Source organism: Mytilus galloprovincialis, chromosome 4 (assembly GCF_965363235.1).
Source record: "Mytilus galloprovincialis chromosome 4, xbMytGall1.hap1.1, whole genome shotgun sequence".
NCBI classification, from domain to species: domain Eukaryota; kingdom Metazoa; phylum Mollusca; class Bivalvia; order Mytilida; family Mytilidae; genus Mytilus; species Mytilus galloprovincialis.
This window is the reverse complement of record NC_134841.1, coordinates 64,257,104-64,276,917: the sequence shown is the minus strand read 5'-3', so window position 1 is coordinate 64,276,917 and position 19,814 is coordinate 64,257,104. Positions and strand designations below refer to the sequence as shown.

Here is a 19,814-nt window from a genome sequence, read left to right as displayed (position 1 = left end):
AATAATTTATCTGTCTTTTCACTATTTATTGTCTTGATCATGTTGTGATCTTAACAAAACATATAATATACAAACGATATCTGAAATGCAATGAACAATTATTTTTTTCAGATGCACAACGAACAACCACGGGAGCATTATTGTGGCCTGGGTCATACTTGTCTTGCAACACAAGCTTGTTACCTTTCTACACCTTGTCCAGCACATTACACATTATCCTGTTCAGGTAATAACTGTTGCTATGTTTTAGTGGAAAAAATGGTCAAATAAAACAAACATTTTTTTTTTAGAAATTTTGACAGTAACAAAAGAAGGAATTTCCTTTTCATAACAGTTAATGCAATTCCATCTTACTTTCTTTTTTTTTTTTTTTTTTACCTTTTTTTATTCTCCGTTATGGAATTATGTGATTTGAACATCTGTAAACACCTGTTGCCTAAATTCATTCCCAGTATTACGGTGTCTCTGCTGGTTAAATGTACTATGCCCAACGATCATACTTCTTAACTCTAACGACGATGAAAATCTGCCGTAGTTGGTAGAATGTTCCATTACACATCTTTCTAAACTTTTACCACAAATTATCTACAGTAAAAGACGGTTATACGAAATATCGTAATGAGGTATTTATGGAAAACACTACGAATTCGTCGTTGACCTTGTTCAGCGTCAAAACTCATAAGCGACATGTTTCCGCAGTCCACGATTTTAAGTTACCAGTAGGGTCGTCTGATCTGTAACGTTATTGGCATTGCCATATTCCGATTGTGACATTTTTCTAGTGTAGATTTGCATGGCTTGCGATGAATGAATAGCACAAGCCGCTAACTTTGTTGTCGCATCCGGTCTTGCTACTTGTAGCTTTGATTTGTACCTTCCCATGTGACATTGCAGAATGTGTACCGAATTTGTACATGAGCAACATTGCGGGTGCTAGATTTGAAGCAGCGTCTTCGCATCTGCTCGTAGCACTTCATACAAACACCGTGTCTAAATGGGGTACACGATCAGGTTTATGTTTTGTATGTTGTTTTTTGTAGACTGTTGTTTGTCTTTTCGTCGTTTTCCTGTTTTTGCCGTGGTGTTGTCAGATTGACTTTGACTGTGTTTGAAAATCATTTTGGAATCGTTCGCTTTTTTTTTCTGATGGATAATTCTATCATCAGTAAACAAATGGTGCCTCAATTTAAACCCAGATAATTTTAGTTCCTGTCATATGCCCGAACTTTGATACGGCTCGATGAGTGAATATTAGTTTATCTTTTGTTTACTCTAGCTCCCATCGGTGTATTGCTGTCTCCTTGACATATACCTTTTTGTTCATAAAGTAATTTTTAATATAAAACGCGCGTCTGGCGTATATATAAATTTTAATCCTGGTATCTATGGTGAGTTTATTTATAATAAATACGTGTATTTCTTATATCATTAGACGACCAATGCCTCTCTTTTCCTTGTCACAACGGAGCCACGTGTGAAGACACAAGTACTAGCTATAACTGTCAATGTGTTCCAGGCTGGGATCCAGCGACAAACTGTGCTTCAGGTAGGGTTTTCTATTAACGAATTTTTGATTGAGATGTCGCGTTCCGGGCTGGGTTGGAATGACTCCATTTGCTATGGGTAGGTAATTTAAGGTACAAATAATTCACATAGGCCTTACTATCTATCCTAAGAGACAGTTTCAGAGAGTGCTACCTGTCAAATGTTATTATTATATACAATCACTGAGAATTTTTTTATTTGAAGAATTAGTTTGTCGATGCACCTAGTCTCGCTTTTTATTTAGTTTTGGTTTGAACCTCAATTTGTCCTATGTTTATCGATCAAAGGTGACTTTGTACTCACACACTTTTGAACTTGAGTAAGCTTGTGATCAACTTAGCAGATTTTACACACCAATACCAACATTCCCATTCTAAGCATTAAATAAATTACATAATTTTTCACTTCAAACTTATCACAGAAATAAATGAATGTTCATCGAACCCGTGTCAAAATGGTGGTGTCTGCTCAGACTTATTCAATACCTACAACTGTTCCTGTTCGTCTGGGTATGCAGGAAATAATTGCCAAACAGGTATGTTGAAAGTAAAAGAAAATACTTATATATGTAAAACAAAAGATTAATTTAAGTTTGATATTTATAGAATTTAAAATAAAAATAACGATTGTCCATATGTTCATAGTGTGATGTCTAAATATTTGTTGAATCTGAAAACTTTATCACATTGAAGTACCTATTCAAATATATCAAATTTTGTATTGCTTTCAGATATACACATACATGAATGTACACTGTTTTAAATGTTTATATGTTATACTTTAAATATTCAGTTTGCTTTACTAATTAATGCGTCACCTTTCTGGTTTTACACTATATAAATAGAACGTATGTCACATATATTGTTTTCCCATGCAATACGCCTGTTAATATTCTATATAGCTTTAAATATCACTAACATTGAGAATATATTAAAATATGTATAAAATGTATGTTTTATGAAATGTAAATTATTATAAAAACATTAAAATAAACTTTCTTCAATAGTCTTAAGTTTCCGTAATACTTAGATTTGTAGAGGTTAATTATGTTTTTTGTTTTTGTTTTTAATCATTATAATTAATTTCGATCATTAACTTGGTTTTTTTCTGTATTTTGTAGATGCATTTCATAAAATTCTAACATTGTAAAGCCAAGTTTTTAATTTGAATTTCAATATTGCGTATATAATTGATATGCTTATGATTGTTATGTTATGTAATTTCATTTATCTCAAAAGATATGTAAGGTATGTATTATATTATAACTATGACGAATGCAATGTCGGTTTACAATGGGGAGACGATTGTTATACTACAAAAATACATAGATTAAAAAAATTAATCACAAATATGTGTAAAAAGTTAAATCACAAAAAAGCTTAACTCCGAGGAAGATTCAAAACGGAAAGTCCCTAATCCAATGGCAAAATCAAAAGCTCAAACACATAAAACGAATGGATAACAACTGTCATAATCCTGCTTTGGTACAAGCGTTTTCTTATGTAGAAAATTGAGGATTTAACCTGGTTTTATAGCTAGTTAAAAGTCTCACTTGTAAGACAGTCGCATCAAATTCCGTCTTATTGACAACGATGCGTGAATTAAAAAAAAACCTCGACATAATAGGAAAAACTGTCAAAAATAGGGATACAGCAGTCATAAAACGTTCCGAACATAATTATGTTTGTCAGGTAAAAACACTTTTTTATGAGTTCTCATCATTATTTTAAACAATTATTCACCTTCATATACTGATGTTTTATATAGAACTTCGTAGTTTGTTTACTTATATTCCTGTCAGATTGGTCTTTTTTAAGGTTATTTTTGCTTGTTCTTAAATAGCATGATTGATTTATAATTATATTCATGAATGTAAACTAAACAAATGTTGGGAGTTGTACTGAGATTGTTAATAGAAACATAGATGAGCATGCGTATAGTCAACTGGATTTTGACGAATTAGTTGTAAGTCTGTTTTTCCCGGAAAAAATTTAATTTTGACTTTTTATAAGGTGAGATTTTGAGGTTAAGATAATGACTAATAACAATATTTGCATAATGAATTATCACTACATGAACATCTTTATCAATATGATTTTTCAGTTGTCATGCTATTTTTGGATGCTCCATCGGTTTTGAAATTGTGAGTTGTTATATGGCAAACAACAACGGACGTATTGACCACACTGTAGTTGTAAGTTTGTAAAATTTTACACGAAACAACACCCTTGACCTGCATTATTCAAATTATATTTAAAAAAAATGATATATCTTCATTATTTACAATAGAATAGAATAAATATCAAAGGGATATTCAAACGCATTAGTCGACGACAAGTTGACAACGCAATTGGAAAAAGCGATTAATAGACAAATACAAATATACAAAACACGATATAAAAAACCTAAAGACTGGACAACAGAAACACTATCAAAACCGCAGAAATTGGATGATTTTTGTTTTAAATGGCCCTGGTGTGAAATAGATGAATGTGATATTGACCCCATACTTTTTTTAAAGACTGGGCGAAATATCTTTAAAGATGTCAATGAGTATTTATATGTGGTATATATTAAATATTCTTGATTTTTGTTTCAGATGACAACAATTTTCTTTTGGGATCACATGGAACAACCAGCTACATCGTCAAACAAATGATAGCCTAGTAGAATACTGGAATGATGCTTTAAGGCAGACTAGGGTAATTACGGCGATGGTTGAACGCAATATTTATGTTACAGTTTGACAGTCGATTGCACAAACATATATGCTTACAATAGTTATCAAAGGTACCAGGATTATAATTAAATACGCCAGACGCGCGTTTCTTCTACATAAGACTCATCAGTGACGCTAAAATCAAAATAGTTGTAGTAAAGTCAAACAATCTCACAATACAGTAATTTGATAATACAATTAATATGATATATCCCCTTTTTTATTGATTTTCGTATGTAAAACCTCGGTCACACTTTACCGGATAGCACGAACGGACGTCTAACAGAAGAAAATAAAAGTTGTCCGTTGACAAAATTGTTATCCATTAGGGGTCCGTTGATGTACTGACCAAATAAAACGGACGTGTAACACGTGTAAAACTGCCCTTTGGTGGCATTTTGAAGAACAAACCAAAACCAGTTACACAGAAACATTTTGAATATCTATGCGATTTACATGTATTATTGTAGTCGCCTTTAATTTTTCCGTATATCTTGTTTATCCGTTTTATCCGGTACGCTTCCGTTAGGTGTCCGTTTTATGCGGTAATCGTCCGTTAGATGTACGTTTGACATCCGTTCTGTCCGGTACGTTTCCGTTTCTCGAACGTTGCATATCCGCTGTGTGTCCGTTATACATTCGTTACACGTCCGTTTTATTTGGTCAGTACATCAACGGACCCCTAATGGATAACAATTTTGTCAACAGACAACTTTTATTTTCATACGTTAGGCGTCCGTTCGTGCTATCCGGTAAGGTGTGACCGAGGCTTAAAAGTAAAGATTATAATTCACCCAGCTCAGTTCTAAGATCTTAGTTCAAAGTAACTCTATGTATACTGCATGATACTGTATGATACTTTAATTATGTACATGTGCATTCTTTAGAAATATTTCATAATTAGTATGCCAGTGTACTGGTTATAATACTTTTTGTTTTTCGAATTCAAGGGACTTAACAAAAGTCAAATTGTAACTTCGTCATGTGTTTTGTACAGTGCTGGTCTTTACAAACTGTTCTCTGGTACAATGATATTAGGTCATTGATCTTCTGGGTTTATAGATCATAACGGAAAAAAAGATATCATTTAAAACTATATATATAGATTCATTCATACTGGTTGATTTCAAAATGCCTTTCATTTACAACTATAGCCTATTTTATGATTTTTTTGTACATTAAAAGTTGGATAAACATTCGAATTTACATTTGACGTACCGAAAGAAAGTGGACAATCAGAGCTATATATACAATATACTTTATGTATACCTTTTTAATCTTTATAGCAGTCAATAACTCGTGGTTTTTAATTATTTGTACTACAAGAGCATATTGTTTTATTGTATACGTGTTGAGCAGTAAGTTGCAAATGGCAATAGGTAAATATGATATAGAATGAAGTACTTCCTTATTAAGGGGGCGAGTTTAACGATGAAATTTTAGTTACTAGCTGTAAAGAATTGTATACAAAATATTCTTAGTGAGCTTAGAAAATGCTTGTCCCATTTCAAGAATACAAATTTTTAAAGTTGTTTTTCTTTGTGTTTAATTTTGATTTTGCCACTGGATATGTGTTCTTCCGTTTTGATTTTTCCTTATAGTTCGATATTTTTTTGGTTATTTTTTTGTAACCTTCAAACTATGTAAGTTGGAATACAAGTTTTAATTTGTTTTATAATCACATTTCTAAAGAGACAGTAGATACCAGGGGAGAGAAATCAAGCAACATTAGTTTGATTTTAACAATTAACACCATGGACAAAATGACAGACAACGAACAGACAAATATAAATTATCAAACCATGATACACAAAAAAAGATTAAGCAACACTAACTTCATTAAAAACTGAGTGTTAACTCAGAGATAATTCTCACTTTAATAGTGGCATTCGTCGTACTACCCGTTCGTTAATGTATTACGATTACCTCTATAGAAAGTTTACTTATTCTGATTCTTTGTTATTGTTTGGATATATTTTTGACCCTTTTTATTAGCTTTTCAACGTTTTTTTGTTCGGTTTTTAGGTTTAAAATATTATAGACTCGATCATCACTGAGGAGATAGTAAATCTCCAAATGAGAATTTTGAAGTAAAATTTCATGTTATTAATCGATTTCAGTTCCTTAATTCAAGTAATTTACATCTGACATCAAAACCTTTATTTGCGTTTGTTGTTTTTGTGGGTTTTTTATGTCCAAATGTAGAAAAGCAGAAAGCTTAATAGAAAGGACATACCTACATTTAGTCAAAAACAAACACAACGAAAAATCTCATCTTACAAATCATTGAAAGAAACTGGTCTATGCAATTAAACAAAAAAAAAAAAGAAGAAAATCACTCGTTTTTTATGTGTTTTGTCATTTGATTTTACCATGTGATTAGGGACTTTCCAATTTGATTTTCCTCTGAGTTCAGTATTTTTGTGATTTAACTTTTTGCAATAGAATCATAATCAAATTTGATTTGGCGACTCAAGTTCAAATTGTAAATTGTATCTACCATACAGAAGCGTTTAAAACTTATTCAAGTTCATTTTTATCGGTTTATTTAGTATATTTGAGTAGTTTAAATATTTATCTTTCAAGTCTCAAGAGTCAATAAAATTGAAACTTTGATTTAATGCTTATGCACATTAAATCTTATCCATTTGAGAAGTATTGGTGTGAAAGAGATCATTATTTTTTCCGCAGCTACATCATGTACATATCATATTACGCATTTATATTTACTTTATTAATAGGTAAGTTTGTTTTACAGTTATAACCACCATTTCACATATTATTACATTGTATGTTATTATACTTTATAATGACTTCAAATGTAAATTTCATATCCTTGTGTATTTGTTTAAATTTCTTTAAAAAAAAATATCAATGATTTACATTTAACGGACATGTTTTTGTTTATATCATTCTGCACAGGTAAAGTTTTTAAACAAAATAAATCAATGTTTAATTTGTATCATGCATATTTTTGATACATTTGTTCTTTTAATCGATCATTCTTTTTCTTAAACGAGAGACGAGAAACAAATGTAATATACTGCATACAACATGAGAAGAAGAACAATTTATGCTTTTCAAACTTTTAATTGCAACAAAAGTTTGAATTCTTTTTCAAACACTACTATCAAGTATTAATGATTATTCTCAGTCCAAGAATTGCAAAATCCTCGATCTCTTGTCTAGTACAGTTTTCCATATATTGAGCGATATGTAAACTATCTTACATCTATCCAACCATTGACTTTAAAAAGGTATACTTTAATGGTAAAGTTGAAATCATCCCTTCGTAGACTTTACGGACACCTTCACGAGTTGGTTGATCGATATGGAATAACCGTTTCACATATGATATCTGATATGTTTCTTACGTTGTAACCACAATCCCCTCCCTTTTCATAAATGTCATTGTGACCTACCGAATAAGACTATTCACCGGATTTGTGATAACATTCATGAGCAACACGACGGATGCCACATGTGGAGAAGGATCTGCTTACCCTTCCGGAGCACCTGAGTTCCCCCCAGTTTTTGGTGGGGTTAATGTTGCTCAGTCTTGATTTTTCTATGTTGTTTCTTGTCTACTGTTCTTTGTCTGTTTGTCGTTTTCACTATTTAGCCATGGCGTTGTCAGTTTGTTTTCGATTATGAGTTTGACTGTTCGTCTGGTATCTTTCGCCCTCTTTTAATGTTGTTCCTTTATTTTTAAAACATATTTTCCTTTTATCCATGCTTCTATGTTGAGCGAACAGGAATACTTACTTCAATGTCTATTTAAGTTTCATCTTCGTGATGTGTGGTTTAGTAGTGTCGGTTTCTATACAAACCAAATAGTACGAAGGCGACTAAAAAAAACCCCAACTCAACTAAACATTCATAGTCAAGGCTCAATTTGAGAAAAGCAAACATTATATTGGCTAATGTTTATATACTACCTTGTAGAATTATCGAACTTACACTATGCTGAAGTAGAAGCTCCATGGAAAATACAACGACATGAAGCTTATTCGTTCCTTACATCTCCAACTAGAAATAGAAGGAGTGATCCCGCTTGCAATACAAATGAGCTTTATTGTGAAAATAATAAAGACAGCTGTATGGTAAGTAATGACTTAAGCATTTGATAGGTTAACTAGTTAGCCTTAGTTTATACATTAGTCATCTACTTGAAAAATTTATATCTTTAAAATTAGACAGCACAAAAGCGGGGCAGATTATAACAGTTAAATAATTGCTATTCAGAAATGTTTTTCAAAAGGTTTGTTCCTATTTGAATTCAACAATAAAGTAAAAACTAAACATTGGTTTATAAATCTTTCTTATCAACGAATCCTTTCTCGTAGAATTATGTTCTTTTCTTTTTAATGATTATAAGAATACATCCTCTCATGAACGAAACATTTGAGAATTTATCCATTTTGAATTACCAAAAAACAAATGTATTGCTTTCAGGAGCACAATGAGCAATCACGGGAGTATTATTGTAACCAGGGTCATACTTGTACTTCAACACAAGCTTGTTACCTTTCTACACCCTGTCCAGCACATTACAAATTAGGATGTTCAGGTAAATAGCCAGTTTGCATGACTTTATTATTTTGATTTTTGTGTACATGACATTAAATTTGTCTGATTTGGATTAAAACAAATGGTTGTTAAAGATAGCTGTTTTGTGCTGATACAACGTGTAACATAATTCAATTTATTAATCAAAACTATTTATACATAAAAATAACATTATTGACAACCTTTAATATATAAAGTTTTCAAATTTATAAATATACTTTTATGCAAAACCACTAGTTGCACAACATATCAGAGAACTTGCCAACCTATGTTTGACTTCCATTATTCGACATTTAATAATTTGTTTTTGGAAGCGTGAAAATAAGTAATGTCAATTCATAAATGTTTTGTCTGTCTCAAGACGATCAGTGCCTCTCTTTTCCTTGCCATAACGGAGCCACATGTAATGATACCAGTACTAGCTACACTTGTCAATGTGTGCCAGGATGGGATCCAGCCAGTAATTGCAAGACAGGTATGTTGTATACTTAAGAATCAATACACTGATTGAAAGAACATTTTATTCACCTGTTGGTGACCTTTTGCTGTTGTCTTTTCTATGGTCGAGTTGTTGTCTCTTTCACACATTCCCCATTTCCATTCTCAATTTTATTCTAATATCCATTATCTAAAAGTTGACCGGTAAATGGTAATTGTTTAAATAGTTGATACGTTATTGTCCACATGTGCATACCATCGTTCCGTATCGATCTAATTATAGATTAAATGACCATTTCCACGTATGAACATGTTCACTACAGTGACTACGTTATCTTATGGATATGTAATTCTATGACTCGTTTTGGTGTTCTATTTCATGCTTTGTGTGTCTTAACGTGTTTGCTTTCCGAGGTTTGATGTTAAACACAACCGATGTCTTAAAATGTTGGCACGGTGAAACTACTTAATTTCTGCATCTTATTACTTAAATTCACATTGAAAACTGATGTTTTTCCTTCATTCTTTTAAAAGTTAATCTAATAAAAAAAGGTATAAACGGATTCTAGTTGCATGTTTAAGATAGAAGACTTACATATCTGCAATAGTTTACACCTCATTATAATTACACAATATGTACTTATCCATTAAATCTATTCATTGTTTTATAGATTATAACGAATGCCAGGTTGTACCATGTTTAAATGGAGGGTCGTGTAACAATCTATTCAATAATTTCACGTGCAACTGTTCCGACAGATATGAAGGACGTGTGTGTGAAAAAGGTTTGATTAAATAGATTTTTACTTTAGATTATTGTATTTTAGCTCGTCAATTATACAATGTTAATTATAATCAATCACGCAGGAAGTACGTTGCATAGCAGTAATAAAATCTATTCAAAAATACTACCTTCCAAATAAACACTGACTGTGCCATGTTGTCCGCGTTCTCCATATTCACATACTGATGATAAGTTCAAATGAAAACGTTATGGACATAAATAATATTGAAAATATAATAAAAATAGAATGAATCCAAAATTGTCATAGCAATCACTGAGGACAATAAACTACATTTATTTTGTGTAAAATTAACTGAAATTTGCGCACCAAACTCACTTAATTTTTCTATTGTCAGTAAAAGAGGGACAACAGATACTTGAGGGACAGTCAAACTCATAAATCGAAAATAAACTGACAACGCCATGGCTAAAAATGGAAAGGACAACAAACAATTATAGTACACATGACACAACATAGAAAACTAGAGAATAAACAATACGAACCCCACCAAAAACTAGGGTCGATCTCAGGTGATCCGGAAGGGTAAGCAGATCCTGTTCCACAAGTGACACCCGTCGTGTTGCTTATGAGATAACAAATCTGGTAAATAGTCTAATTCGGTAGGTCACATTTATGAAAGGGAAGGGGATTGTAGTTACGACGTAAGTAAACGTATATTAGAAAAATGCTAATGCTAGTTCTACTTCTGACGTTAACCAGCTGTATATGACTCATCAATGGTGCGCAAATAAAAAAAAAGTCGGGAAGGCGAATCAAACATTAAATGGAATAGCTTTACAAGTAAAAAATTATAAACGAAAGTGCCAAATACATTTATGACCATCTATGACAGTGGGTAGAACAACATGAGGTGTCAATAATTCTAAATTTTCAACAACGAAATGTTTGTGCATGTCAACATAAAGTGCTGACTTCTGAGCTGGTTATACCCTCAGTGTCAAATATCAACTAGCAGTATTGTCAACATGATACTCATCAGTAGTGCTCAAATTAACAATCCATAACTAATCAGTATCATTTCAAGTGAATTGCAAATCATTTCATATAAAAAAAAATCTTCGAAATCATTTATACACGATATCTAAAAATTCAAGATGCTATTATTGAACTATTGTCTTGATAGAATTGTGTTTTGCATCCACATCACATACTACATGAACCTATTTAGCTTTTATCATATGTGTTAATAAAAAAAAAACCAGCTCTAATAATTGTATTTGGTGTTGTGAAATGCATGGCGGGTAATGCATATACAACATAGCACTTACTTTGTAAACGCACGTGGTCACGCTCCTTTGCAAGTTCGCGCAATTCCTTTAATTTTTTGTTGTTACTTTGATTTGTCTTAGTTAATTGAATATATTTGAATTATGAGATTAAAGTAATAAGTGAATATAAGTTAAACGCATATGGACTCAATGACACATACAATGAAGAGGGGTATAATGGATGATAATTATAAAGCTTCATGTATTGGTAGACATCTTCTGAGCTAGACTTGAAAGTGATACGCTACATATTTAAAATGTGACATGATCAGTTAAAGTACAGGCATCGCGTAATTTTGTTAAATAAAGGAAAATGTAGAGTTTATATAAAATTTATACACGTACAAACGCACAATAATCGTAGACAGTTAATACGATATTGTATAAGTCGCATTCCAGTATAATCATATTTGTTTTAATACTGTATCTCTTGGGAAACGATGTGTCTGTGCATCAAAAGATTTCAACAGACAAGTTACGATGTCAATTGAAATTGTACTTGTTTCAAAGTGTAGGATGCAAAATACCTTGTTAAGCAATATCAGGTTATGATGAAATAACATTTTATACATTTGGTGTGCTCGAAGAACTTACCAACAGTTCCCTTTAGCGCAAAAACTCAAACTTCTGAATGTCAGAACTGTATAGAACTGTATAATTTCATGACTACTTGAAGATATTTTCAAATATGATGAGTCTTTTGTAGACGAAACGCGCGTCTGGCGTATATACGTTTAGTCCTGGTATCTATGATGAGTTTATTTATGACCGAAAGGATCCTACAAAGAATAAAAAAAAGTTTGAACTGAAGTTTTGTTCATCCTTTCTAAACATTTTAAAGTATTCTAGAGTCCATATCATGTTCTGTGCTCATATGTTAAACATAGATTCAGCATAATTTTTTTTTAATGTATATCGTTTACATATAAAAACGTGGGATGTGATTGCCAATAAGACAACTCTTCGCAAGAAACCAAATGACACAGACATTAACAACTATATGTCACCGTACGGCCTTCAAAAATGAGCAAATACCACACAGCATAGTCAGTTACTCTGGCCCTGAAATGATAAATATGTAAAAAAAAAAAATCAAACGAGAAAACTAATGGCTAAATTTATGTAGAATTTTTTTATTTACGAAAAAACGAATATGTAACATAGAAACACACGACAACCTCTGAATTATAGTTTTTTTTTCAATAGATTTATTACCCGTTCGTGTGATTTGTTTAACGTTTGTCAAGATAAATGCATTTCAATTTTTACAGACTGTAGACCAGGTCCTGCAGACATTGTATTTGTAGTTGATACGTCTGCCAGTTTGCAAAATGATGTGATCAAAAGCATCGACTTTATCAATAGATTTATCAGCAAAGTTCCTATTGGTCGAAATGATTTCCAAATTGGTGTCATAGCCTATAACATTAATTCCACAGTTCTGTTTGATCTCGATGATTACACATCGGCTACTGTTATGAATGCTGTTTTGGAGACAATCAAGGGGAAAGAAGCCGCAACGTACACATCCATCGCCTTACGACAAGCTCGCCAGGTAAATTTGACAGGTCACCATAAATGCAGTTGGTTTTTTTTATATGCCCGTGATATTTTCAGTGGAGTGAAGGCTATAAAAATTATATAAAAACACATTAAAAACTACTCCACCAACAACAAACATCTTTAGCTTTGTAATGGTATATATGTTAAATTGGCATCTTTATACATGTAGTTAATGTAAACAAAACTGCATAAACGCAAAACTTTGTACCAGGAGCTTTCAATATTTCTATTAATTTCAATATTGCCTGCACATAAAGTGTGTATATCCTTGTAAAAAGTACGAGGCATGCGTCTCCTATCGTGTTTTTCTTTTCATAAATTGTTGCAGTTTACAGCAATCAAAGAAGGGCTTCAAAGTTATTGTGAAACTGCATATTCTAGAGGTGGCGTGAATCAGATGTGGATACTTAAAAAATCCAAAGATCTTTTAAGAGTACATGCAATCTAACTCTCTTTTATCTTATAATAGTATTAAAATATTTGACTTTTCTACTCTTCACACAACTATTCCACATTCCAAACTAAAAGACAAATTGAAAGAGCTGGTATTACTTTGCTTCATAAAAAAGAATGGCCAACGTAGATACAAGTATCTTGTCTTAGGTAGGAATAAATCCTACTTTGTAAAGGATCACTCTGATTCAAACAAAAAAATCTCTGAAACTGATATTATCAAGATGCTTGATTTCTTGATTGACAACATGTTTGATACGTTTGAAGGACGCGTTTTTTAACAGACTGTCGGAATTCCATGGGAACAAATTGTGCCCTCTACTTGGCGACTTGTTTCTGTATTATTATTATAAAGATAAGAAGTTAGCGATATCCTTTAATTCTACTTTCCGCGTTATAGATGATGTTCTTTTACTAAATAATTCGAAATTTGTTGACAAGGTGGAACGCATCAATCCCATCGAACTAGAGATAAAGGATACTACAGATACAGTTAAGTCGGCCTCATATCTTGACTTACATGTACATCTAGAAATTGACAATGAGGGTCGGTTGAAAACAAAACTTTACGACAAAAGAGATGATTTCAGCTTTCCAATTGTGAACTTTCTATTTCTAAGTAGCAACATTCCAGCAGCACCTGCATACGGGTTATATATCTCCGAATTGATACGATATTCCCGTGCTTGCATTTCCTATCATGATTTTCTTGATAGAGGGTTGCTGCTCACAAGGAAGCTATTAAACCAAGAGTTCCAAATGGTGAAGTTGAAATCATCCCTTCGTAAGTTTTACGGACGCCATCACGAGTTGGTTGACGTTTCACAAAAAGTAAAATCACAAACATACTGAACTTAGAGGAAAATCAATTCGGAAAGTCCATAATCACATGGCAAAATCAAATAACAAAACGCATCAAAAACGAATGGACAAGAATTGTCATATTCCTGACTTGGTACAGGCATTTTCAAATGTAGAAAATGGTGGATTAAACCTGGTTTTATAGCGCTAACCCTCTCACTTTGATGACAGTCTCATCAAATTCCGTTATATTTACATTGATGCGTTAACTAAACAGACACAATAAATAAAATAGTCAAAATATGGGTACATCAGTCATCATCGTATAACAATTTTAAAAGGAACAATTTAACAGAACACAAAACCATCTATCTACAAACACATTCATTGATTTGTGTGTCTGACGTCAGAAAATTTTATACGTCACATAGATTTGTCGTTCAATGTGCATACAAACAATTTTAAAATTTACATAGGCAATGTTAGCATTTAGGGATAAAAAATCAAAAGTATGTAATAATAAATTTCAGAAATAGACCGAGATTGAAAATAGTCAAAAAGTTATATATAGAATTTATAAGAATCCACAAATAGTTAATTCCACTACACGATTGAATGATTTTGACGTTTATGGTTCAACGTATTTTGTAATTCATAATAGAAATATATCATAATGACATAAAATAGAACAACATCATACTGACGGGATGTTTTAAAGTACAGAGTCACGTTATAAGAACCAAAGAAATACAAAAAGTCGCATATACAAATCACGCCACCAAAAAATGAAAGACAGTACAAACACATTGAAGAGATGTATAAGTACCGAGCCACGTCAAACGGATATCACATAAAACCATTCAACAGTAAAAGTATTATTAATAATAGAACAAAGACAAATGAAAGAACTATAAAACACGTTGTTAAGATGATAAACAACATCAGTACGCAAAATAAAAAAAATCAAAAGTTTTGATAGAACTAATTTCAGAAAAAGACCGAGATTTAAAATTGTCTAGAAGTTCAAAAGAATTTTTAAGAATCCACATATGGTTGACACCAATACGCGAGTAAACAGTTTCACAGTATTTCAGAAGACCCTCTTTCACTGCGGACAGAATTGTAGTCAATCTAATGGACAATTCTTTAGTGGAACATGAAGATGAGCCAGCAATATACCGTTGTTTGTACGGAATTTTATGAAGCTTTGGTATCCAATACAAACAAGGTTAAGTCCTCCGATTTGGTGTTCAATGTAATGTTTATTGAAGCCATGAAGGACTTATGATTTGCTAAAATCTCATCCTTGTCAAATGATATGTCTTTGTATGTGGGAGCACCTGATTGCTTCTTTATACCCAATTCTTTTACAAGACATTCGTAGTAATACGATTTACATACAAAGACAATATTATTTGAAGCTTTTTCCGCAGGAACAACAACATACTTATCATGAAGAGATGATAGACATTTCATTGCCTCTTTGTCTCTGAAAACAGACTTTGGTCGATCGTTCACAGTTTTTCAACTTGTGAATGCGACGTTTTATCAGAGATCTGATAGTTTTAATCCATTCTGACAAAGTGTCCAGTTCAACCTCTTCTCGCTTCGCCCATGCTCTGTTGTAGTCCTCAATGGAATCCATAATTATTTTGAAGTTATGGTTCCAATTGATTTGTTGGGGTTCTCTAAACTTAGGACCATGAGAAATCACCTTTCGTAGATTTTCATGTTGAATTATGTTTAGATCCCCAGTTATAACATGACCAGAGGGGCTGTAATTATAAGGCGAGTGGGAACAGTCACATGTCGGAGGTTATTTTATGTATTGTTCTAAGTCAAGGTCCTGCAATGCTTGTTTATAGTTAAATATTTTAGTTGCAATTGTTTTGGTGTAACTGTAGGATACCATAGGAACAGACTGATTTTGAAAATAAATAGGAATTTTAGATGTTACCTCCTTGTGATGTAGAGCGTTGCAGATATTGATAGTATCAATTGATATCGGATATGTTCCTTACGTAGTTACTACAATCCCCTTCCCTTTCATGAATGTGACCTACCGAATTAGACTATTTACCGGATTTTTTATCACATAAGCAACACGACGGGTGCCACATGTGCAGCAGGATCTGTTTACCCTTTCGGAGCACCTGATATCACCCCTATTTTTTGGTGGGGGTTCGTGTTGTTTATTCTTTAGTTTTCTATGTTGTGACATGTGCAATATTGTTTGTCTGTTTGTCTTTTCCATTTCATGGCGTTGTCAGTTTATTTTCGATTTATGAGTTTGACTGTCCCTTTGGTATCTTTCGTCCCTATTTTACAAGAATGCCATTCTATATGCTAGGTTGGACCACTCTATTAGAGATATTACGAAAGGAAACTCAAACCCTGATATATTGGTTTAACTAGGGAAAATATTCTTTTAATGCAGGGGCTCTGGAGTAAATACAGACATGGACAGTCTGGTTTTTCTTTCAATAAACTTATAATCAAGTTTTGATGTGCAACATTAGGGACAATAGTTGATCAAAAATGGATACCCTACCAGTGAAAATGATGTCTTTCTCGTTTTTGATGCAGTTCTGATTGCACAGTATTTAGTTTCCTGTGTACAAAGCGTTTTGTGTATTGTTGTTTGCTGTTTAGGGATTTTCAGTTACCCTTACATATTTTGTCAGTTTGTATGATATAACAGAGATTTTTTTTTATTCATGTTTTATATTAAATCTGCAAGTGTTTCAAGTTGACGATTTTCTAAAATAATCAATGCTACAATTTAAATAAGTTTAAAAACCTATTTTCTAAAGCTTAAAACTTTAAAATGTCTAACCTGGGTTGAAGCAATTACCGATAAGGGAATATCACATTTGTGCTGTGTATTGTGTGTTATCAAAACAAACAAAATTTCTATCGCAGATGCTTACAAGTTATTCTATGGGATCACGTCGAACAACAAGCTACATTATTCTACTACATGACGGTCTATCAACAGACAGGAACGATGTTTTTGAAGAGGCAAAGAAAATCAACGCAATGGGTATACGTATTCTATCAGTCGGAATCGGACAGTCGATTGCATATACAGAGATGTTGACGATATCAAACAGACAGTATTATACATATAGTCCGCATCATTTAGATGATATGTATAATCAAATTCTAAAAGAAACACTCCATCCTGAGTGTGCAGGTACACTTTTAAATATAAAAGACTTAATAACTATAAAATGTCTATTTAAAATTCATTTTTAATCATTTGTAGTTTTAGAAGGTTAAAAAAATAAATTTGGTATCTTGTAAAGTACTGCTAAAACGTAGCTTTTGGTTGTTTACTTCCAAATATGAACAGGAAGATGAATACGTGTTCTACTATAGCTTCTATTCAAATTCTTAACTTTAATGTTATGACACCAGATAAGATTACGTTATGTTTTGTTCAATATCTATAGTACGAAAAAAGGCAGAAAATACCGATTGGAGAATATCAGAACATTGAACATGACGAAAAGAACGAACATCCCGAGGGTATCACCAGCCCAGTAGTCTGCACTTTTTTGTGCTGGCATGAATTATCATTGATATGGTTATATTTATAAATTACCTGTTCACAAAATTTTGAATTTTTTAAATACTAAGGTTTTTCTACATTAGGCATATATTACCTTAGCTGTATTTGGCAAAATTTTTAGAAATTTTGGTCCTCAATGCTCTTCAACTTCGTACTTTATTTGGCCTTTTTAACTTTTTAGGATTCGAGCGTCACTGATGAGTCTTTTGTAGACGAAACGCGCGTCAGGCGTATATACAAAATTTTGGATCTCAATGCTCTTCAACTTCGTACTTTATTTGGCTTTTTTTTTTTTTTTTACTTTTTTGGATTCGAGCGTCACTGATGAGTCTTTTGTAGACGAAACGCGCGTCTGGCGTATATATAAAATTTAGTCCTGTTATCTATGATGAGTTTATCCACACAACACTACACAAAATAAATAATCTTATCATATTATACTGGAATGAAATAAAACGGTTTAGATTGTAAATTAAATAATTAGTTTCCTTTAAACGTTACACGAACCCATATGTCCTATAAAGGTAAAATTAATGTTGAATCAAAACAAAAAAAAGTACAATGTTTTTATTATTCGATTTGGACAAGAAACATGTACCCCTTGCAAAGACCCAAAATATATATAATACTATTCATCTATGAGAATAAACATCAATGAAACAGCAACATACCATTTAAAGCAAATAAAATAAAAATTGTTTAAAATTGTATCTCTACTTATTCTACAAAATAAGATAGAAAACAAAAAAAGATGTTTTCCCACAGTTACATATCATGATGATTTGTTACTATTATTTTTAATGATTTTCTCCTATGTAACTATACAGTATTTGCTTTACAGATTGCATATTGGAAGAAGAAACACAAATAGTCATACTTCTCGACAATAATAATAACCAAACAATAGACAATTACAACGACCGTCGTGCAGCTACACGTAATGTAATAGACAAAGTATTAACGTATAACTCACATGCTAAAATTGGCATGTACTCATATTCTGAAGAACCAAAATTAGTGTTTTCCATGTCGTGGTCTGCAGACAAAGACAAACGTATCGCAGCAGCACTACAAATTAACGTCGACAACCATATATCAACATCAAATACCAGCCATGCCTTGCAACATGTGAGATTAAATAAACAGTTTACAGCATATAGAAAAATCGTGGTAATTATCTCCAATGGGAAGTGGACAGAAATGGATAAAATAAAGAACGAAGTCTTGTATTCTAAACAAGATGGTTTAGAAGTTGTTGGCGTTATTGCTGGGGAGGACAGTGTGATGGAAAATTGGCAAGCAGTTTTGAATGATCCCAGTCAAGTATTTTATACAGAAGATGATAATTTCAAAGCATTAGAGTCGCTCGCTGCTATGACAAAGTATTATTCTTGTGATGATAATATCTTCAGTATACGACAATAACTGTCTTATTGTTTGTTTACAATTTTTAATACTATACTTTTCCCATAATTAATGTTTTTGTGTATTGTCGACGATATGTTTTCAGTTGATAAAAATTACACCAAAATCGACAAAGTTATTGTCCAAATACATTATTTATATTAAAATGTATGACAGAACAATTTGTAGTTTTAAAGCGGAAGATATCAACAGGATAACTAAACCCGACGATAATGTCATTGCATGACTGAGCAACTCCAATCCCGCCAAAATCTGGGGGTCATCTCAGTTGGACCAAAATGGTTTTCAGATCCTGTTCAACATGCGAAACCAGTTGTTTTGCACTTATACATTACTTTATAAGTCATATGAAGTGAAAATACACCACACAATAATTAGTAATTAATTCTATTCTAACCATTAAACATCACAAAGTCCGTAAACTATCGTCCATGCTAATCATACAAAGGAATTATACAGGATAATTGCGAGCAGTTTCGATGCCTCGGGATCATTTATGTATACCCCTGATTTTTGATTGGCTACGATGATACTGGTATTGGTATAGTTCACCGTGTAGTATTAGTGGCTGTTGATTTAATGATCGTGTCTCCTCCTTATTGGCTAGTGTTGTCTGCCTTTCATTGACATTTTGTCTATCATTTCATTTCTTC

At 32.4% G+C, this 19,814-nt stretch overlaps 1 protein-coding gene across 1 annotated transcript; it reads left to right on the top strand.

The window, feature by feature from the left end:
- Positions 1-6,907: 6,907 nt before the first annotated feature.
- On the top strand, positions 6,908-19,292 carry LOC143070701 (collagen alpha-5(VI) chain-like). Its single transcript, XM_076244894.1, has 8 exons — positions 6,908-7,005; positions 8,210-8,367; positions 8,720-8,834; positions 9,195-9,308; positions 9,943-10,056; positions 12,617-12,900; positions 17,085-17,358; positions 18,578-19,292. The coding sequence occupies exons 1-8, from the start codon at positions 6,963-6,965 to the stop codon at positions 19,159-19,161; spliced, it is 1,686 nt and encodes a 561-aa protein (XP_076101009.1). The 5' UTR covers positions 6,908-6,962; the 3' UTR covers positions 19,162-19,292.
- The last annotated feature ends 522 nt before the right edge of the window (positions 19,293-19,814 follow it).